Below are 24122 nucleotides of genomic sequence, written 5' to 3'. Positions count from 1 at the left end.
CTTTACCAGTTCAGTTGCCCTTGTTTGCACTATTTTCGTAGAATTATAGAGCCATTAAGGTTGAAAAAGACCTCAAATATTGTCAAGTCCAACCTTTGACTGAATACCACCATAGCCACTAAACCACATCAAATTGTTTCAACAGCCAGGGGAAAACAGCCATTCCAAAGAGAAACTTAGTAGATCTCATAATATACTCTATTTTGGAGTGAAGAATGACAAAACACATGGCAACAGAGACCAGCCCTTAGTCTTTATCTAGCTACATTTTTAATTTTTCATATATTTACATATAAGCTTGAGGAAAATATGCATGGATATATCTGCACACTTATCTAAATTCCAATCAAATACTACTGCAACACTTCATTTAAACCAAGGCACTTGGAAATGCTCAGTTTGCAAACTGGAAATAACATGAATAAGGGCTGGAGAAAGAGAAATCTCTCATAGGGACTAAATTCCTGATGAGAAACTCGGGTGACTATGGGTTTTTTCCAAAACACTTGTGTTGGATCTATGGGATTAAACAATTCTGACCTTCAAATTCACTTTCTTTTTTTTTTCATGTTTCCATGACCATGTATTTCCTAATAATGCAATGCATATGCTACATTGCCACATATTAAAACTTCTGTCTTCAAAGACCTTGGTACTTAATAGATCACTTTGTGCTTTGAATTGGAAGGCATATTGGAGCATTTCTAAACATTATAGTCTCTCATCTTATCTGGAGATCTGTCATGTTTCAGTCCTGGGGTGTTTTCAGCCTAAACATATATTCAGAATTAGGCTGTAAATTACTCTGCTGTAATGTAGAGAATAATTTAGTTTTATGTTTCCTAATTTCTCATTAATGAGATAGGACTAGATGTGGCACCTGTGCAGAGACCTTTTTTAATGCCTCACTTCTTGTAATTATGATATTATGAATCACCTTTCATTAACCTACAGATATATTCACAGACTCTAATGGGAACTACCATCATCATCATCATCACCATTATTATTACCATCATCAGGTTTTGACTGTGCCTTGTTGATGATTTGTGAATGCGTTTATGTGGAAAGAATGACATTACCTTTTTTTAACCAAGATATTGTCTCAGGTACAACAAGAAAATATTCACAGTCTTTCAATACATAAAAGTGGCTTACCAGAAAGATGCAGACAGACTTTTAAGCAAGTCCTGTAGTGACAAAACAAGAGGCAAAGATTTAGAAGTGAGAGAGGTTGGATTTACACTGTGTATACAGAAGACATTTTTACAATGGGGGTGGTGAGGCACTGGAACAGGTTGCTCAGGGAAATTATGGATGCCTCATATCTGAAGGTGTTCAAGGCAAGGTTGGATGGGGCTTTCAGCAATCTGGTCTAGTGCAAAGTGTCCCTGCTCGTTGCAGGAAGTTTGAAACTAGATGATCTTTAATGGTCCTTTTCAGCTCCAACCATTCTGTATGTCTTAAGAATCTGCTGCCCTTATTCAACTGCTTAGAGAAATGAATGTCTAGGAATTCTGCATCCACATAAGTATGTTTATTCTACAGATTTAGAAAAAGAAGTATCTGCATTTCAATGTAGTAGAGGTAGATGAAAGATTTTAACAATTTTGATATTAGATGCCACACAAATATGATTTTTTCTTATCACTAAGAGTGACATTTAAAAAGAACTCCCCCAGTGGGTGATGGAAATTTACATAAAGGAATTGATGTGTCAAAAGAAGGAAACCATTCTAATTTAAAAGCAAACAAACCAAACAAAAAACCCCAAACCAAAACAACAGATGGGAAAACACTATATGAATTGGCCTCAAACTCTTTAAGTTCTTTTTTCTTGCTGCCCCTCTGGATTACTTATAAATTATAGAAACCCTTTTTTCTGTTGAAAGAAAGGGAATCCTTAGAACAATGTGTAGTAGCACTAGGTTTTTTACTTATCCTTTCAGACTCTAGAGCAGTCCCATCTAACAAAAAAGACTAGTACATATTTCTATCTTTTAAAGACAGAAATACTTAAGTATCCCTCTAGGAAAATACTAACTGTTTTTTTCTTTTTTCAGATAAAACTTCTTTCCTTTTTTTATGAAATCATGAAATTTCTGTCTGGCACTATGGCAATAACCATTTCATCTATGTAAGTCATAATGTAAGTCCCTGAAAATTGCAGAAAATTGAATGCCTGAAAATGTACTGGAGAAAATATCTACAAATCTCTGGCAACAAGTAAAAGAAAAATTCGTGTAGCTAATGCAGTTTTTTGCTCTATCCTTGGCTGATCCTAGTAAATTTTTGCTGTTTTTTGGATAGCTGCTGACATGATTTGTTTTTTTCTTCCAATTAATGGGGGTTGTGATGGTTGTTCTGTCACCCTCAGCTTTAAAGGCTGGGTGATTGCAAAGGGATTTCATACCAAACTTAAGATCAGATTCATTTATGTCCTGGTAGCCATTTCAAATTGTATTTCTAAAAAATAAAAAGTGTATAAGCCGAATGCTTGTGAGAGTAACTGCAGATTAATGGGTTTATCCATCCTTGAGGTATTTCTTGAAAGACAATTTCTTGTCAGGGAACAGAAATGACTTACAGCAAAATTTTTTTTCCTATTTTCTTGTCAGTCAAAGTCAGTAATGCAATATTTTTGTATATGTAAGCTGTCCTTAAACAGTAGTGCTCAGTGTTCTGTAGGAAGTGTTTAGAATGTTATGTTACTCTGCAATATTATAATAGTGAACATTTAAGTAGTAAACATTCCCAATGGTTTTAATGTGTGAAACATTTTTTTCTTTTTTTCCTCAGTCTTTCAACCTGAAAGTTGAAGTCAACCTCCAGAGTGACTCATGGATTTGCTATTTTGGGTTCTTTTCCTTATCTGGAAGGAATTTTTATGAGTGCCACCTGTTCTGCCTGTACTCTCTTTGCAGGCATATGTTTACTTTTATAACACAATCAGTTAAGTCTGGTAAGGTGAACTGAAATGTCTTAGGATCTCAAAAGATCTTAACCAAAGTAAATTAAAAAGTCCAGAATAAGGGTGACAATGACAACCTTGAATCAACAAGCATCAAACCTGGACTGAGCTAGCTAAGGCATAAACCCCATCTACCTTCAGGAATCTTGTTCCTTGCCTGCAGAGCTCCTCACAGCTGGGTAAGGAGCTCCTAAACAGCTTATCTCCTCTACAAACATAAGGAGCTTAGGTTCTCAGAAATACACTTCCCCAAGACCTGCTGGCTGAGCTCAGGACTGCCTTCAGTAGTTTGTCCTGAGAGGAGCCTCAAATGCCACTTGGTTCTTCTACAGTTTGGCATCTATGGACATCTATTTCCAGACAATATTGACTGTGGCATTATCATGGAACTACACAGTAGATGATGCTGGAAGGGACATCTGGAAACTCTCCAATCCAATTCCAAGGTATCTTTCTCTGTGTCAGATAACTAAGTACTCAGGGAAAGGCTTTGTACATGCTCAGTTACGTGATTTCAAGACAGTGGCAAGATAAAGGTTAATGAAATCAGAAATTGAAGACCTGCTCTTTTCCTGCCATTCCAGGTTCTGTCAGCCAGCACATTTGGGAGACATGGACTTGATTTTCTGCTCTATCTGAAGAGCTTTAAATCCATGTTTTCCAAATATGTTCTTGTTAGAGTATGCTGAAGGATGAAAGCAAATTAATTCTCTCTTTTCCTTATACTGATCTTTGAATAGACTTGAACATTTGGGTGAATATTTTCATGATACATTTTGCTAATTAAGGCAGTCCCTTGAAATTAGGGTCCACCTGACTTGCAGTCCCTGCCTCCAAAATCTATTTTCATTTCTCTTATTCAAATTACTGCTTAATATTAGCAGTTCTATTTTATCTACGAAATGACTGAAGAAAAAATGCTAATAGTTTTAAATAAACTTATGTGGGACAAGCACCTCAAGAGTTAAAAAGTCACTAAGTTCTATTTGCAAAAGTGATTTAATGAGAATAAGCACAACGTCACCAAGATGGCTATCTTGGTTTATGTAGTTATCTGTCCCTCTAACAGCCTAAAACAGATTCAAAATCAACATTCTCAGATCCTTCACAATCAAGACTATTGAAGATGTCTAAAAAGTGTAACCACTTACATTTTTAAATTCCTATAAACTTAATTTTATTTTGAACTGCGTTCCTTATTAATAATATTCAGAGCTGCTTGGCATGAACTTCATCGTTGCTTGCCATTGCCATTTTTGCGTGAGGTGATCTCCATCCCAATTTTCTTGCTGATAGGCTTTTTCAAAACATACCAGATATACTAGGCACTACAACCCTAGGAATTTCTGAATATGCTGAGTCTCTTAGGAGAGTTCTTACTGCTCAGGCAAGAAGGGCTTTCTCAAACAAATTGTCAATGACATTCCAGTAAGTATGGGACACTGGATGAAAGAAGGTTTGAGTCCCCTCCTTTTGTGTAGCAAAGATGTTACTCTAGGATTGAGAGCAGTCACTGGCAGAAGGACCCCTGGCTCCAGCCTCTCAGGAGAAAGGCCAAATACACAAGTTAGAGGTTTTCTTCCCCTCTGGGTGACCCTTTCACTACAGGCTGGGATCAAATATTTGCATTTGGTCATGCATCAACAGATGAATGACATTTTTGCTCTCTTTCAATTAAAAGAGGAGGAGATGGAACAAAGGAGAGAAATATAACCTGGTGAAAAATTCTGAAAATGTCATCTCAATAAGTTGGGTCATGCCTACCACTCTTTTATGAAGAAATTGTCCTGCATCCAACCTACTGTGTAGCTGACTATCTTGACTGAGTGGGATAGGATTAGACTTGATGGATTATTTAAATAAAAGAACCATGTACTTTACAAGTAAATTCCAGTTTGGAATGGCAAAAAATATTTCCTGTCAATATCAGAAAATTAAATTCCCCTTGATTTTTTCCCATTAAAATTGTGCATTACTTGAAATTTAATTTAGGTGTATTAAAATATCAGAGAAAAGCTAAGTGAAACAAACATATCTGATCTGAACTAAAAAAAAAGTGTAGGCATTAGTTCAACTATAGTCCCTTTCCAAACTCTCTTTTAATTTCTGAAATCCTTTTTCTAATATGAACAGCAGAGGTGCACTGAATATAGACAACGTGAACTATTGACTGAAACACTTTCTGTAAAAGAAATTGCTGTGAAACTGCCTGGGATGTCCCTGACAGTCCAGGGAGGAGGCTGAAGGCTTTGCCATGCCCCAGCATCTCAGTTTTCCACCAGAACTACTCCGACAAGGTCATTTGCATCAGGAAAAATTCGACTTTCAAGGAACATCAGGACACATGTTACAACATTGTGACCTGATAAAGAAAAACAGGATTTGTCCTTCCCACCATGCAGCTCAGCTGACACCCTCTAGAGGACAAACTCAATGAACTTGAAAATTGAGTTAGTTTGTTGCTCAGGAATTAATGTGAGCTGTTGGCTTCCATCCAAATTCCATTTCACTGCTGATGTATTTTTATTTTTATATTTGATTTTTTTTATAACAGACAACAAATCAAAATAATGGGTATTTGTCTTCCTATTCTTTAATTTTCATATTTAATATTAAGCTATATAGGTCCCAATAAATATAAGAATTTTTAAAAGGTACTTGAAATTAAATAATGAAATTTTTGGGTTTTCCCTCCATTATTTAAACACTACCACTTCTGGTCCTTAGCAAAGTCCAACTGGAAGAAGGAACAATTTTGTCATGGCAACAGGTAACTTTGGGACATACAGAGGTACTGACAAGACCTCTTTGTCTCCCACGAGATCGTCTAAAGCCCCTTAGAATTCACCTATGGCTCTCACAGTAGCTTTGGGACTAGCTTTGCAGTGTCCATTAGAGGCAGCTTTCGAGAGATGATTGTACTTTATGAAATTTCCCTCGTTTTTACACTTTAATCTACCTGCCAGGAAATACTCCTATGCTGATGATTGTGAACTGACTGTGTGAAAGTCTAGTGTCATGTCCCATGATATGTCACTACATTTGAAACAAGGAACACTTTGTACTATACAATAATTTCTATTGCATCTAAGTGCTGAGGAAAAAGAGATATTTGCAAATGGTTCAAGTCAATTCTGCAATACTCTATTAGGCTGAGGTATTGCAGTAAGACTATCACATACTTCTCATCGCTAGTAGTAATTATGAGATATAGGTCTTGAAAACAAACGAAAACAATAAACCCTCTTTCTTTTGAAAATAACACAGTGACATAAAATCTGTGTAGTTGACTTGGAAGCAGACCTCTTTTTATGGTGTTTTTATAAATAACATGAAATTATGCACCAATTATATGTAATGTTTATTTTGTCAACTTCCACTTTCCAAAAGTGATCAAGTAAGGATTTTTTATTTGTAGATAAAATCCTCATCTATAGAAATTAATAGGTTTTTAGAGACTGGCTAGAATAAAGTTCCTTTTCTGCTTCTAATCATAAACCATAACGTATTTGAAATTTAAAATTATCAGTAGTGTATTTCCATTGAGTCCTTATTACAGTACTTAGTATTAAGCTTTTAAAAGCTACATTTTATAGTAATATTTTTGTGCCTTGCTTAAGGAAATGGCTAGCTACAGTCTTATGCTTTATTTACATCTAAGTATACAAAAGTTTTATATATAGAATCATATGCAAGGTAAAGGAAACACTAGAGTATGTGTTTTTAGGTTGCATTACATATCTGGCAAGGAATGAGTACATGGATATTTGCAAGTCTCATAACTCAGGGTCAGCATCTGACTGTATTTAATGCTGTTATAAGTCAAGAGGAGAACCTTTGAAATTGCTGGAATTTTTGCGAGTCAGTGCAGAAGCAGAATAAACTGGTCTCAGCAGCTGCCCATAAATATACGTGGTCAGGTACATTAAAGAAAAGGCAATCTGCACTGACCCAGCAATAAGAATGCCACGTGCAAAGAAGGAAGGCAGATGAAAGAAACACAAAATGTTTTATTAAAATTAAGAGCCCAAATGTTAACTTAACTAGGGATTAACATTTGCACTTGCAAGTATTTTGTATGTTGCATTTGCATTTACAAGATATATCTTGGTTGTAAATAGATATTTTACTACAGACTATTGAGAAAACAGCAAAATATGCTAATTCGAATAATTTATACAGTATGCATTATGATAATCAGAAAGAATCTATAACAGACATTCCATTTCTAATTTTCTTTGCCAGTAAATAAACCTTGGTTGAAATTTTCTATGTAAACCTAGATTTTATATAATCACAAACAATAAATGCTATGACTGAACCCATTCTTTTGGGAGTGTTTTGGCATGCTGCCTAAAGAAGCAAAATCTGAAGAAGTCATTAAAAGAAAACAGGAAATAAACCAATGTCAAAAACGGAGGATTGTTATCAGATCTGTGTCCCTCACACTAATTGGTATTGTTTATTAGCCTAAGTCGTATTTCTGTCTTAAGGAGGCTCACTTTGATGTTTAAGGTTGGGGTTTGTGAAAGCTGAGAGTCCAGCTTCTGCTTCTCTTTTCCCCAAGTTCCCTTCTGGCACAGCGTCTGACTCCTGTGAATCTGAGGGGAGCAGTGGTGGTGAGAACAGCCTCTTCCCATTCCTCCCACAGCACAGGGGCTGCTGTTTATGCGCTGGTGTCCTCAGTCAGACGGGGAAGAAAGCAAAAATTAGGACTAATGTTATTGTTTCCAACTGTTCTGTGTTTATCACATTAACCAGCAGCAGACTTGGCCTGGTTTGTAAATACAGAACGTGATCCAAAGCCCACTGAAGTGCCTAAAATATGTGCCTCAGAACCATGAATATTAACCTATCCAAATACTTTTTATACAAAGATTAAAAAACATATAAGGGTTTGAGAGAAAAGCAGTCTTTTGGTAGTTTGAGGTTGGGATTTTTGAACCAGAATCTGATATAAAGCACACCGTGACAGAGGGGTCTTTTAAATTTTGTATTTTTTGGACCAGACTCCTAAAACATTGTCACAACAATATCACTATTACCACATTACATAATTACTTCTTTGCACACTGCACTCAGTTGGAAGGAATTCAAAACAAGCCCAAATTTATACCAAAATATTTGCCACGTGTTTCAGATAAGGTATCAGAAACTTTGAACATAAGTTCGTAGGAGATTTAATGTCCAGCATTTCCTTTTAAACTCATTTATGTTTCTCCCTCCCTCTCCACTCCCACACCCCTAGACGCTTACATTTTATGTGACAGCGCTGCTTTAGTACCTTTAATAAAATAGCCTTGCCTCCAGTGAGGGAAATACAAGCACCTTATGAGGTGTGACCAACTTTTGTGTGCAGCCTGACACAGGAGCCCTTGTCGGCGCTGCAGCTTGATTGACTCAAAGCTGGGAGTGAGTGGGCAAAACAGACACATGGCATTTGTTATCTTTTTGGTCCCCTGCTTTGTGGTCGGCACGGACATGGCTTTCTCCTGCCAGAATGCTGACGACTTTGTGGGTGCCAGTTCTCCGGGGGACATCATTATTGGAGGCTTGTTTGCAGTTCACAGCGAAATGCTGCATCCAGATGAAGAGCCCATCAAGCCAGTAATTCAGAATTGTGCTGGGTGAGTAATGCTGGAAATTACACATATAGCAAAGAAAAGACCACTGACACTGGGCATGTAATTCTCATATTAAGGTCAGCAAATTCTGGTTCTCTTGCTTTGCTTTGCTCAGTCTTTAAAAATTCCTTGGACATCGCATAAATTTCACATAAATTAATACAGGATGACAAAATATGTCCAAGCTACAATAGAAAATACTGCAGCTTACTGAGGAAGGGAATGAGCATTTGATCCTCTTTCAATCTTCACAGATAATCAAATAGCCTTGGATGTTCATGTTATCATCTGATTTCTATGGAAATACTAATTTGCTTGAAGTCTGAAGGACTCAGCTGGGTATCTATTCATTATTTGTTATGAAGCTGAACCTACATGTTTTGAACACAGGCAGACTATTCCATTTTACCCAAGTCCATAGTAAAGTCTGCCTCCCATCTCTCGGGCAGCTCAGTTGCACTCTATGACAGTACCTTGATGGTGACACTGTAGTTATTTTTTTTAAATTATCATGATTATTACATATAATTGTGGCTTTATGTTACAGGATAGCCTGCATATAAACACCTTGTCATGCATACATTCTGTACATCAGAATATTTATTCTGTTGGCTCCAAATCCTACTGTGCTTGAAACATCCATTTTTCTGGAATGCATAAAAAGGAAACTTGGTGAAGAATTTTATTTTAAGTACATAATAAACCTTTCCTAAGACCAGGAATTCCAAACATGCGTTTTTAAAAATTGAAATAGAGGTGCAAATCCACAAATTTTATTTGATTTTTACAACTTAATCCTACATCTGAATCTAGTACTCAGCTAGGCATGCAGGTATCCCTCTTGATTTATGTCAAAATGTTGTTTAAGTTAATAATTTTGTCCATCTTTCATTATTTTCCTAAGGAGGCATAAATTATCTCAAGTCCATCTGAAATTTAATTTAGATCACAAGATTTGTAATCTTTAGAGAAGCTGGCCTGAGAGGAGGGTTGAAATGAGCGCTAGCTCATTTCTCATTAATCACCTGTTATAACATCTGCTGGAGATGAAGGGAAGTATCCAGGCTAACTTCATCAGGTCTGAAGAGTATTCTAGAAACACCAATGCAACCACTAGAGACCCTGCCCTCTGAAATACTTTCTTCTATTCTGAAATATTTAGTACTTCCTTTTCTTTGCTTCATGCTTTTGGTGAAAATAAAGACATTTTTTAAAAACTTACTGGGCCGGTAAACTGGAATATCTTTACTGACTATGACAGGTGCTTCCCGAAGATATCACTTGGAAATTTTCAAGTATCATGAAAGTTAAACTTTTATTGCCTTTTTCATTTCCAGAAAAACACTTTTTATTCAGGTATATTTTAAGTTTTGTTTTTATTTTACTTAGTAATGAGAAAAATATGTGTGGTTTTTATTTTTTTATACACTAAATCCAAGAAAATCACGCAAAACTTATTACCCATCTGTTCTTCCCAGCAGTTGTAAAATTCTAAAGGATATGCTCAAAACAGACTTTGCCTCACCCTTGCTTCCAATAAAGTTTTTCTAAAAAATGCCGCTTATGTTTCTCTGACAGCTTTGAAATTCAAGTTTTTCTTCAGACACTTGCAATGATACACGCTATTGAAACCATCAACAACTCAACATTGTTATCTGGAGTTACTCTGGGCTATGAAATCTATGACACATGTGCAGAGGTTACAAAAGCCATGGCATCTGCTCTGAGATTTCTGTCTAAATTCAATTCTTCTGAGAATGCTGTGGAGTTCAAGTGTAACTACTCAGACTACATCCCGAGAGTCAAGGCAGTCACTGGAGCCAGCTACTCTGAGGTGTCCATGGCAGTGTCAAGGCTGTTGGCTTTGCAATTAATCCCACAGGTAGGTGTGAGGAAATTATTTTATTTTGGACAGAGGTTCAGATTTACCATCCTAAGAATAAAGGCTCTGATCACAGGAATTGCAAAAGCCACATATTTACTACGGGGCAGGATTTGGTTTATCCTAAAGACATCAGGATGGGTGGGCTTCAGCTCCAAGGGGAGGCCTTGATTCACTTGCCCAAACAAAGGCAGGAAGGAATTTTTTTATACCCAAGGCACATTTATCCAAGTGTTTTTTTCACAGTCATGCTGGGCTCTTGTCAGCCTGGCAGTGCCTTTAGTCATTCCTGGTTACTCCAATGTATCTTGGACTACACTTAAGGACTTTGTTCAGGCAGCAAATTTACAGCTGCCATGTCCAGTTTGCCTACTGGTGAATGTGACAATCTCAAGCTAAAAAAAAAAAAAAAAAAAAAAAAAAAAAAAAGACCAGATCAAATCCAGCCAGAAATTCAGGAATTCTCTTCAGCCCAAGAGAAACTAAATGTTGGAATCAGTTAAAACTATGGGCAGGTAGGTGAGGAAAATTGCTCTAAAACAAAGGTTTATTCCTGGTACTCTTCAAACAATAGTAGAAGTGAAAGAATACAACAGTTTAGATCCACACTAGTCCTTCCCAAAACATCATTTTCCATTTCTGACCTCTCTAGGATTAGTACAGTCCCACACTTGTGCTTAGGCCCGTGCCTACTGTCATGTTTGTAAAACAACTGGGGACAAGGCCAAGACTAACAAGGAAGCAGATCCATATTATCCTGTCTTGCACTTTGGTTTTGGCAATAGATATAAATTAACCAAATGAGTGGAAAAAACATAAAATCTGAACTAAAGATAACTTCTAACTGAATCTTCTCCTCTGCAATGGTAGGAAGTAAGTCTGATCTCCAACGCCACCACAGGAACTGTAGTAAGGATGAAAACTAAAATGCCACACTTGAACATAATCAAAAGGCAAGTGACTAAAAATATCTGCAGTAGGGCATAGATGGAAAATGGGACCCAGATTCTTATCAATAGCATCTGCAGTGTTCTGACACCGTAAGATTTTGTCTATACTTGTATCCCCTCCAGATAGGTGACCCTCACTTTGGAAAGCTTAAATTTATTTTTCAAGGACTGTCAAGCAATATAGGGGAAAAAAGATTCAACAACAAAAAAAGAAAAGATTACCACTGGAGAGATTTAAACAGCTATGTTTTTTTTATGTTTTTCTAGCTACAATCACAAGAAAAAGATAATAAATCTTTTGTATGAAAGAATTATAGCATTTTGTATTATTGGTTATCATTTGTTTGTCTGTGAGGTTCTCCCAACAGATTTAATGATCCTTTTAAAATATAATAATTAGGTATTGGCAAGAAAAAAAATATGTGTGAACCATACTAATGCACTCAGTGATAGGAAAATACAAAATAGAAGAGCACTAGCAATTAGAATAGAAACCAAAAAATAGGCCAATTTTAAATATTGTTTTGAAGAGCGTGTTGACAGTATCTGAATAGAGTAAGCCAAAACCTTTATACCATCGTTACTGTCATATCCATTTTGGAAGATTTTGTTCTCAGCCTTCACTAAATTCTGTGGATGAGAGTGAAAACAAAAAGTGCAACTGTTACTGGGCACAAGTCTGCATCCTAAGAGCAGGGAGAGAGAACCTGTCCCCTTTGCCTGCAATTCGTTGATGCTCACTCTCAGGAGGAGGGAGCCCGGGTCAGGTGGGAAGAAACAGCAATCATGGCAGCTTTGGATCTCTTGGCATCCTTTGGAGGAGACCACATCCATAACTGAATTGTTCGCTCTTCCTAGGTCAGTCCTGCATCATCAGCTGAAATCCTCAGTGACAAAATCAGGTTTCCTTCTTTCTTCAGGACTATCCCCAGTGACTTTCACCAGACAAGAGCAATGACTCACTTGATCCATGAATCTGGGTGGAACTGGATCGGCGTGATAGCCACTGATGATGACAATGGGCGTTTCGCTCTGGAGAGCTTTGGAGTCCAGGCCATGGTGAACAACGTTTGCATAGCTTTTAAAGAGATGCTGCCAGCCTATCTCTCTGACAGCACCTTTCACACCAAAGTTGATCAAGCAATTGAGAAGATTGTCAAGGAAACAGGAGTAAATGTTATTGTTGTCTTTATGAGACAGTTCCATGTGCTCAAACTATTCAAGAAGGCGATTGAGAGGAATGTTAATAAAATCTGGATTGCGAGTGATAACTGGTCAGCTGCAGTCAAGATCAGTACAATTCCCAATATCAGACAGCTGGGAACAGTTGTGGGATTTGGATTTAAAAGTGGAGACATCTCCTCATTCCAAGAATTTTTGAGAAACCTTCATGAAAAGCCCACTGAAAACAACAAGTTTTTACGTGAATATATTATGCTTTTGTCAGTCTGTGCACACCTGGAATATCATGATTTTCAAACGTGCATTGCAAACCAGTCCCAGGATGATCTACTGGAAAATGATGGGAGTAAACCTCAGTTCTGGAGAGACGATTTTTTGAATGCTAATGTTGAACCCGGATTTATCCACAGAACTATGCTTGCAGTCTATGCTATAGCTCATGCCATTAAAAGGCAATGCAAAGACAGAGACTGCAAGGATCCGTCTGCCTTCACTCCCTGGGAGGTATGGTGCCAATTCTTTCAGGTCTCATTCTCTCTGCCTAACTTTCGTCACATTTTTGCTCCCATATTCCTGGAAATAAAAACTTGGTCCTTTTACTAAATGACTTTTTATCAGCCATTAGACTACTAGTGATTGTTCCCATTGCTGCCAACCACTGTGATACACACTGTGAGTGCTCTTGAGAGCTGGGGATGCTGCAGGATAGGAGCAATCACCAAAGAGCTTAAATTTTCCTCTCTCTCTTTCTCTCACCATTGCATCTGTTTTGTCTTAATTCAAATATTTTCCTCTACAATGAGTCTCTACTTGAAACTGAAAATGCAATACATTATACCTCTGTCTGATCTTGACTTATATCTAAAGACATAATCTTTAAGATGGGTGAGGTACTTGTTATCACACTACTGGGTGGGAAAAGAGGAAAAATCAGACAAGTTAAACTGACCTGACCTTTTACCCAAGAACCTATTCAGGACTATTCACTTTTACACACTTTTACTCAGAGGATTAAACAAATGTTCATTTAAAAATCAAACAACCTCTGGAGCACTCTGATTTGCTACTCTGATTTGCTCTGACCTCTTATCCTAGGTCAGGGCAGGTCAAACCAAGATATGGGATGTGAAAATGAAACCAACCAATAACTCAGTAACAACCAGACTCTAACATGAATTAGCAAACTCTAATGGGACAAATTCAGGACTACTTTGTAGGAATGCAGGTTTAGGGAGCTACATTTACAGCATAACTTAACTAAATTCCAAACCATCCAAATTAAAACTCCTTTTAAGTTGTTAAGCACCCATGAAGAGAACTGAAAGAGATAATTATTTCTCCCATTGTATTTTCATAATGTGTTTCATCTACGTGAAAATTCAATGCTCTAGGGAGATATATATGTACAGAAAAATCTTGGGATCCAAATAATCCATATCTCACATCTCCATATACAGGGAAACAATACAGTGATTGTTGTTATAGACTTTGCAAAAATAATAACCAGTTGCACCAAAATGTTGCTAAATATTAGCCCCTTCTGTCTGAAGCTCAAGATGTATTCAGAAGGCTCTGGTGTTCTGATATTGTTAGACAGATTGAAAAAGTGAGAAGAATTACATGACTAGTCTGAGTATATACAATTTTAAAAAAATCCTATTCTGTCCCACACAACTATGCATCATCCAAATAAAATGCACCAATCAAATTAGTAAGAAACACACCAGTCCTTCATAAATTATATAAGCAGTCAAAAAATTACACTATACATGAAGAAATGGCATATTTTATACAGCAGATGTGTTACATATATTTGACAAAGACTGAAGACATTATATCTGTCAGCGCATTTGTTAAATGCTACTAATATCACAAATGGACTCATGTAAGAGCATGCTTTTCAAATGCAGTTGAACTCAGACTTTCACCAAACACTGAATTTTTTCTTGTCAGTTAATTAGTGTTGCCAAAAATCACTAGACCTGCAAAAGAATAAAGCTTTTGTTTTATTTATTTATTTATTTATTTATGACAGCTAATGGGAGTACTTTGATCTCCCCATGAACTCGGAGTGGAGATATGTAATGTTGCCTGAACCTGCCCTTTTCTAGATTCACACAGACCTTGTTTGATCTGTCTGTGATGCAGGAGGCAGAAATTTTCCCCTGTTGAGCAGAATGGATTGCAATATGAAGCTGGACACTTGCCTTAAGAATGCATCCTTGGTCTGGTGTTTCCTATCAAACATGGCCCTGCTGTTTGTTGCCATTGTGCCATTGATCTCCCCATTTGAGCAAATTAGCATATATTGTTCATTCATCATTAACAGTTTTGAGTCTCACCTTGCCATACAAAATTTCAGTCAGAATCACAGCTGGGAACAGTGCTAGATACTTCCAGGCATGCTAGGGGAATTTACTCCAGAAGCAAATGGTACCCAGATTGACTCTGCTGACAGTAAAGTAACAACAGGAGCACTGCCAACCACTGTTCTTTACAAGACGGGGAGTGCCAAAAGATTCTTAGTTTTTGCATGCAAAAATATTTTCTGTCTGGATATCACATCAAAATTTTCAAGGCTGTAAAAAAATCTATGATTGTGGTTTTATGAAATTATGATTATTTTCAATAATAGATGTTTAAGGCCAATGGGGTTGTCTGTATAATGTAATTCTGAGAACAAAATGAATTTGAATTTTAATGCTTCTCTTAGTTCTGGAAGCATTTCTTTTTAACTTGATGTAATCATATATAGGTTAAACAACTCTGTTTGTCACACTGAGTGTGTGTATTGTGTATCACACATGATACTAGTGTATGTTTTCATTCCTTACACTTATGTGCAGCTCCTTGAAAACCTTAAAAAAGTTACCATCATTGATGCTGATAAAGAAGTCAAGTTTGACTCCAATGGAGATATGAGCACCAGTTATGATGTCCTTCTTTGGAAAGAAATTGACGGCCACATGGAAATCACCACTATGGCAGAATACGACGCAGAGAAAGGTGGCTTTATCTTTGAGGATGAAGAGAAAAAAAAAGATTTTCTGGCTTTAAAGGTAACTTTTCATTTGTTGTCATAATGTGTGAAATTTGTTACAGATAATTTTTTTCTCCCTGCAGCACTTGCAACTGAAGCATGTGTCAGCTAGAGATCTCTTGTGTGGATTAATGTTCTCCTCTTAGAGCAAAGAATCCTTTCTGAGTTTATTCAACCTCTTTCATGGATCCTGAGATACATGTTAGTCTGTTAGCAGGCTCAGTGATATGAAATTTACTTACTTCTCCAGAATACCCCTAGAAGTTAATGTCTGCCCTAAGAATGCTATTCTAGAATCTTACAAAGGGATTTTAAAATAAAAAAGGATTGTGTATAAAAAATCTCTCACTTATGCATACCTCTTTTTTTTTTTTTTTTTTTTTTTCTTTTTAATGAAGATTCAGGTGTGTTGACTTTATTGTTTAAAAAGAATGGTTTTTATTTGCCTCTGTTAGAGCTGTGGTCAGTGACATGAGTAGGTGGTGCCACCTGGAGCCCCAGCACTGGTGTAGACAGGACTTGTGGGTGGCCCTGGCCAGTTCCAGCTGGACACTCTGTCCTCTGTGCATGGGTGGAGGTCTGAGCTGCAAGGCATTCCCCACTAATGGGACAGGGAGAGGCTGCTTACTAAGTGGCCTGAATTCTAGTGTCCACATGTGAACTTAGCTGAGGACAGAAGGAAACCTCAAACCTTGTCCCTCTTTGTGGTGCAAGGAAAGGTCTCCACCTCCTTGTAAACACCATCTTGGAAGAGAGGAGATTGCAGTGTGCTTCAGGACAGATCATCTGACAAAAAGCTGTCTTTGGAAGGGAAGGCCCTGATCACACACCCAGAAGTGGAGCTTCATGATTCAGAGATAAGCTGGCAAGGGTCAGGAGTGTCAGAGCTGCAGTACAGAGCACCCTCCAAAGTTCCTCCTTCAGGCCAAGGTGTCCCTCCTGGGCTCTAAGCAGCAGAGCTGGGTATCAGGATCTCATCTGTGAAGCAGTTCACTCAAGTTCCCCATCAGATGCTTCTGTGAATTCTTTGAAGATGATCCTCTGTAGTCTAAATACAGGTTCAAAGCTGAATAAAAGACTTTGATCTAGATTTTAAAGGTACACACAAATCCAGGGATTAGCATTCAGGGCCCAAAATAAAAATTATCAGGTAAATAATGCCCCATTCTATAACTCAGTGATTGTGTGGAGAAAATACAAGAAATATGGATCCTACACTATCTCTTTTTCAACATCATTTTCAGATTTCCTTAAAATATAAATAACACACACACACGCACACACACACACAAAAAAAAAAAAAAAAAAGGCAGAAATCCTGGAGGTTTATATTAATGTTCCCTTGTAATTAGCTGTACCTGAGATGATGATCTCTTTTTTTTTTCCCCTCTGCACACTGCAGAAGGTTCAGTCAACATGCTCCCAGCACTGCAGGCCAGGCCAGGTGAAAAAAGTTACAGAAAGTCCACACACATGCTGCTATGAGTGTGTTTACTGCCCAGAAAACCATTACAGCAACCAAACAGGTAAAAAAATTGTATCCAAATAAAGTTTTGCATACATTAATGCAATTGTTTTGCTTGGATATAATATGCCTTGAGAACTTTGGGTTAAATTTTGGAATTGGATTTAAATGTTTGTTTATGATCAGTTTCCCGTAAAACTTGGTATAAATGCTTCTTAAAAGGCCAAGTTTAAAGGAATTAGATTGTTCATCTGACTAGCATTACCCTTTGCTAGGGTGGAAATGCCGGCTGATTTATCAGTGAAATTTGCTCTGAATTAATAGAGCTTTTCCTCCCTGTCTTTCCGTAGTACATTCAGTCCAGCAAGGAGCAATTTCTTGACTTTGAGGTTGGTGAGGCACTGGAATAGGTTTTCCAGAGAAGCTGTTGTGGTTGCCCCATTCTTAGAAGTGTTCAAGGCCAGGCTGGAAGGAAGTCTGAGCAACTTGGTGTAGTGAAAGGTGTCCTTACCCCTGGCACAGGAATTGGAGCTAGATGGTCTTTAAAGTCCCTTCCAACGAAAACCATCCTACACGCCTATGAATCTATGAAGTTCAAGGATTATCTATTTTGCTTAGCAGCATATTTTGTGTCTTACCACCAGGTACCGTGTAATTTGATACAACTGTACAGCAATATTTTCTAGTATCAAATCTGATTTACCACTGATTTAAGCAAAATCTTTTAAAGGGGAAATTAAATATGGGGAAGAGAGACGGAATTAAGAAAATTAAGGTAGCATGTACTTTTAATATCCTGAGAGCAGAAGAAAAGTAAATTTCATCTTCTTATTCAATTAATTGTGAAATTTCTCCATATCAGAGAATAGGAATTGCAAAGCAAAAGTACATTTCAAATCATAATCTAAAGCAATGTTTGTTCTTGCTGTTGTATTTTTAAAACGATCTGTAAAGAGAATATTAGGATGTATTTTTGTTAAAATAGACGAAAGAAAAATAGTTCAAATTTTTGCAAGATAATTGATTACTCCAGAGTCATTGTTCAGGCGTCAATTAAATTTGCCTGTCCAGAGCTCTGGCCACATTTCGCTGGTCTGGCAAGACAGTTTCAGAACCCTGGTCATTTTCCCTCCTTGCCCCTGGCTGCAGGCAAGGCTTGCTCCCAGCTGGCAGGGAGCTCCAGGCATTTGTCCTTCGCTCCTTGTGCCACTGCCACCGCAGCCACGGCAGCCCTGCAGCTCCTCCCCCTGGACAGCGACAGCCGGAGCCAGGAGCAGTCAGACCCATCTTTTCCCTTTGGCATCCTCTGCCACATTGCTCATGTATCTCGAGTCCCTACAATCTGCTTTGCTGTTCATTAACTTCGGGGTTCTAAGAGATCTTCCTCTTTTGCTGCTTCCAGATATGGATTACTGCCACCGATGTAACAACAAAACCTACTGGGCTCCCACAAACAGCACCACTTGCTACAGAAAGACAATCTATTTCCTTGCCTGGACTGACTGGTTTGCTATCTTCCTCCTCTTCCTCTCTGCTTTTGGGATTGTGTTGGTTTTATCCATTTGTGTAATATTTACCAAAAACTTGGACACACCAGTCGTAAAGGCGTCTGGTGGTCTGACGGTCTGCTATATTATTCTCTTCAGCCACTTCTTAATTTTTTTAAGCACTGTCTTCTTCATAGATGTACCCACAGAATTCAAATGTAAAACTAGGCAAGCACTCTTTGGCATAAGTTTTACACTCTGCATTTCATGCATTTTAATAAAGTCACTAAAAATTTTACTAGCTTTCAGCTTTGATCCCAAGCTTCAAACATTCCTGAAATGCATGTATAAACCTATTCCCACTGTGGTCACCTGCACTGGAATTCAAGTTATCATTTGCACCTCCTGGCTAATATTTAGGACACCTTTTGTAAGTCAAAATTTCTCAATCCCAAGAGCAATAATTCTGGAATGCAATGAGGGGTCTATTATAGCTTTTGGGATTATGTTGGGCTACATCTCTGCCCTAGCATTTATTTGCTTCATATTTGCCTTTAAGGGTAGGAAATTGCCAGAGAATTACAATGAAGCTAAATTCATCACTTTCGGCATGCTAATTTACTTTATAGCATGGATCGTATTTATCCCTGTCTATGCAACTACATTTGGCAAATACTTGCCAGCAGTGGAAATTATCGTTGTTTTAATATCTAATTACGGCATCCTCTGCTGCACTTTTCTTCCAAAATGCTATATCATCATTTACAAGCAAGAAACAAACACAAAATCTGCCTTTCTCAAAATGGTTTACACTTATTCCTCCAAGAGTGCAGGCAGCGTTGCTGTTAGTCGGATTTCTTTAGATTCAAAATCTTCCAGCCTCCAAGCTACTATCACAGACTCATGTAAAACTGAGAATGACTCTGTGAATGGAAACTGCCATTTCCAAGTGCCTGGGCAGCCACTAATAAAAGGCAAAGATCTTCCTGAAAATGCTGCAAGGACTATGGCCAGGAAAAGAGTCTCCAGTATATGACTGGCCAGAGTTAGAGTACCAGAAGTTAAAATTTTTCCATTTTAGGGAGCCATTTCTCTTTCAGATCTCTTTCCTTTTGGTATTCCCAAGAAAGGCAGGTGAAACATCTTTCCCTGTACTTAGGCAGTTATCCATTATCGGATCTGAAAGGCTTTCCTGACTCACAGAATCCATCCCTTGCTCCTGAAAACTCCGTGATGTGCAGTCCCCTTGGGCAGCTCACTCCCCTCCTTCCCCATCCAGCCCACATAGACCTGTGGGAACCTATTCTGCAACCTGCCTTCCACAAGTGAAGCAGAAACATCACAAAATTATTATTTCTCACAGTCATGTAAGTGGACCACATGAATTTCCCCACTTCTTTTGCCTCTTTGATGCTCAGTTGTTTAAGGAGCTCTTCTTCTCATCTGGCTCTATTTTACAGATCAAAGAGAACCTTGTCCCTGCCTTTGTTTGCCAAGATAAACAAGTCTGGTCCTTTAGTCTCCACTTTTAAGATAGGCTTTCCATTCTTCTGAACTTCCAAAAGTAACTCTTTTCATCTGGTATCAGTGAATCTTTTTTTTCCTCCCCAAAACTGTACACCTTATTCCAGATGAGTACTGTAGTAACATTTAAGGTTCCTTGTGTTTACCAGCATGGTAATGAACCAAAGACAGATCTATAAAGAAATCAGAGAATTCTTCTGGGGCTCTGCAGTTATACATAAGTTCATCTGCCTTTTTTTCCCCATACTAAGAAGAAACACATTGATTCACCTCATGCACCTCCTGTGATGCACAAGGAGAGCGAGTCCCAGGTGTCCTTTTATTTGGGAGTGTAAAGTCAATGTGTAATGTGAAAACTTAAAACCACTAATTGATTCCTCTCATTAGCATTAATAATGTAATGACCAGTATCAGCACGAGTGCATCTTGGAAAATTTAAGGGGGTTGATATATATTTCAAAAATGTGATATTCAATAAAAACATGAAAATGCATCATCATGATACACAGAAATAGCACGAGGATTACCTAGCACGATCTGCACTGAACGAGTCTCTGCTCTGTACCTCCATGAGCACAGGCTGTCCTGTGCCTTCTCTATGAGAAAGAGGAATTTTTCTGTCAGGCTAATGGTACCACAGAGCTTTTTCAGACAGAGCTTAGACAACAGAGCCACATTGTCAATACGGGAAAAGGCAAATACTTTTCCTTATTCATAAAGCCCAGAAGATAGAAACTTTGCTATTTTAAGTTCTGTGCCATGTTATTTAAAATAATACTGAAATCCTTGATGTTGTGTATCTATGAAGGTATTCTAAAGTTATTTGAAAGGAAAGAGTGCAATTCACATACAGATTTGTGTAAATACATATGCTCTGTTGCTAACTGTAGGAATGAATGGTTATGTGTATATATTTATGTTGAATGCTGTTTCTACTTCAGTTGTTGCAAATACTTTTCTGCATATGAGGTTATGAATGATAGGATGAAACCTTATGCCTGCAATTTGACTGACAATTCAGCAAGAAATCTTCCCCTAAAAGAGAGAAGCAAAGCTTACATTGCATAACTGTCAGCAATCAGCTGGTGAGAAAAGTTCATTTGGCTGGAATGTTGTAGCTGTATTTATTGTTTTCAAAAGTGTTGAGTGTAGCATGCCTTGAAGCTATATAAAAGGGAATCATTAAAGCCATACTGATATTTAAAATTGAGTTTGCTTACTTAATGTCCTTACCTCTCCCCATGAGCTTCTATTTGGCCTTGAACAGCAGCAGTACATGCACCTGTAAGGTGTTTTCACTGTGGACCTCAGCCTGCTTAGAAACATCCTTTAGATTGTAAGCTGTCTGTGGCAGGGGAATCATCCTGCAGGACAATGAGGAGAATGTCTTGATGAACAGGGCCTGGTGACAGCAATGTGAAGGTCTCTACAGAGGTATCTCTGAGAAAAGACATCACATGTGGCAGAGTTTCAAAGGAGCCCTACATCCTCCATCCAATTCCCTAGCTACTCAGGTCTTCTATGCAAAGCATAGTCCATGGTGGAGCAGAGAGGATGTAACAGGTTTGGGAGGCTTAACTCGGCAGCAAAAAATAGACATTATGCCAAGGTGTGTTACATGGTTTTAAATGCCTTGTCTTCAAGAAGCAAGTGATCAAATGTAGATAGAACATAAAGGGATTGTGTTACCCTGCACAGAGGATATGGAAAAGCTTAAAATAGGAGTTTATTATGCTAAAGGAGCATTTGTGCACATTCTCCTGCCCAGGGCAGTAAGTATTCTAGCAGTCTATTCCTCTTGACAGTCATGGGAACATTAAATGAGCATGAGACAGATTTGCATCCCCAGAGCACAGAACAGGAATCACTTTCCAGAGTCATAGTAAAGTCTTATCCTTCTGCTCCCAGAGCCATGGCCCATAGGTCAGGCCATGTGAGGCCAAAGGGACATTTTTTTCTGGCCCAGAGCACACTCTGCTTGCTTACTTTGGAAAGATCCTGAAACCACTTCTCAAAAATTAGCATCCCGCAGGCACAATTTCCATCTCTGAGAGCAATAGAGAGAACAAATGTCTCCAAATACAGTGTTCACAGAGAAATCAAATGGGAAAATGCTGTTTGTTAAGGTCAGCAGGAGGCTGCTCTGGATGTAAACATTATTTAACCTTTTGGGGGCTTATGTCATCCATTGTTAATAATGCTAGATGATGCATTCTGAAGCCACTGTCATACAATGTAGAGTATCTTCAGGGAGAATGAAGACCACAAAGGCCACCAAATGTTTGACATCCTCTTCTCCAGAGCATAATTCCCTCAAGATTTCAGAAGCTTTGGCTGTGCAGATGTCTTTCAGCTGCCCACAACCTTTAAAGCAGTTACTTGGCAAGTGCTGGAAACTATGTGAGTTCCAGGCTTCCTCCCAGCAGCTCTGCTGATGGCCATTGGAACTACAGTGACTCTAAACGTGTGGCTGACCATCAGGAGGGGCAACTAACAGCAGTGTGTGGGATGCTGCTCATAATGAATGACACTGAGCCCAGCCTCGATGTGCTGATTCTTCCTACCCTTCCCTGCTGTGTCTTCAGGGACAAGGAGCACTGCTTGGCATTACTGCACTCTCTTTGAGCAAAGGTAAAGTATCATCCTCTACGTCATTTGTGTTGATGTGTCTTCATCTCCTTGACAACATTCTGAAAGAAGGCACAGCTACTCAAGGAGTGTGTGTGCATGCAAAGAGGTCCATCTCTTCCTTTTTGTGATATGCTCTGCTCCTGAAGAAAAGATAGTTGGAGGTTTTGGCTACAAATAGTTCAAAACTCCTCTTTCCTGCTGTCACACTGAGCACAGGACTTAAGCTGTTGCCAGACAGATCCCTCCCTGGGGAGTGGGACTTCCTCTGTTCATCTGCAGCCATTCTGGCTTTGGCTAATGCATGTAAAACCCTCCACTGCTTGGTGCATCAGACACAGTTCTGTTGAGATAGTCTTACACTGTCATGAATAATGCTGACATCGGCTGTTACTTAGTAAATGTCTATTCTGTGCTGATTTCTCTGAATATTTTTTCAGGTGTTTGGTTTTTTGTTTGTTTGTTTGTTTTTTAAATAAAACTCTGTCCAGGACATGAAAGGAAAAAAAAAAAAAAAAAAAAAAAAAAGTTTTCAGTTAAAGTAGATGGAAAAGCCTATGATGAGAATTAGTATATTTGAGCATTCTGAAAGCAGTAAAATGACAGAAACACAGATGTGGGCAGGTTTGTGTCACAGAACTTATACTCTTCATAGAATCATAAAATGGTTTCAGTTGTAAGGGACCCTAAAGATCATCTAGTTGCCATGGGCAGAAACACCTTCCACAAGACCAGATTGCTCAAAGCCTCATCCAACCATCCAAGAATGGCGCATCCACAACTTCTCTGAGCGACTTGTACCAGTGTCTGACCAACCTCTAAGGAAAGAATTTCTTCCTAATCTAAACCCATCCTGATTCAGTTTAAAGCCATTACTCCTTGTAATGGAGGCATAGGAATCACTACATGCCCTTGTAAAAAGCCCTTCTCCGTCTTTTTTGTGAGACCCCTTTAGGCACTGGAAGGTGCTGTAACGTTGTGGGAAATATAAAAGGTAAGGAAACTTCCAGAAAGCTGTGGATGAAGGCCCCAGGAACAGAAAGAGCTGAAGAACTTAGAATTAGCTGTAACTGCAAAGTGTGAAAGGAGAAGAAGATACAATAGTACAGCAAGAAAGAACATAAAACAATAGTCTGAGTCTTGGGTTTGGCTAGGATAGAGCTTAAAGCTGCAGAAAAATATGCTTGCAAGATAGTGGAAAGTTTTAAGCTTAATAATGGAGTATTGTCTATTGTTAATAGAAAGCAAGCATTGTGTGAAGCAGGTGTACGTGTGCTTTCAGTGATTGGCTACAACAATTGTCTGTAAGCTTTAGCAATACGCTATTGGCTGGAAAACTTTTAGAATGCTCTGTACCAAAGAAACCTTT

The 24122-nt window shown here is 38.3% G+C and overlaps 1 protein-coding gene and 1 long non-coding RNA gene across 3 annotated transcripts in view; one reads left to right on the top strand and one right to left on the bottom strand.

Annotated features, from left to right (window-relative positions):
• The window catches only part of LOC136359053 (uncharacterized), a 945479-nt gene that overhangs the window by 529819 nt on the left and 391538 nt on the right, over positions 1–24122 (bottom strand). The gene's annotated exons all lie outside the window — the stretch shown is intronic.
• On the top strand, positions 8404–19637 carry GPRC6A (G protein-coupled receptor class C group 6 member A). The gene is made up of 6 exons (XM_066315299.1): positions 8404–8598; positions 10174–10477; positions 12286–13113; positions 15456–15668; positions 17052–17175; positions 18517–19637. Exons 1-6 carry the CDS (start codon positions 8405–8407, stop codon positions 19635–19637), a joined length of 2784 nt encoding a protein of 927 aa, XP_066171396.1. The 5' UTR covers position 8404.

This window comes from Sylvia atricapilla, chromosome 3, assembly GCF_009819655.1.
Source record: "Sylvia atricapilla isolate bSylAtr1 chromosome 3, bSylAtr1.pri, whole genome shotgun sequence".
NCBI classification, from domain to species: domain Eukaryota; kingdom Metazoa; phylum Chordata; class Aves; order Passeriformes; family Sylviidae; genus Sylvia; species Sylvia atricapilla.
Note: the sequence above shows the minus strand (reverse complement) of the source record. Positions and strands in the feature narration are given on the sequence as shown.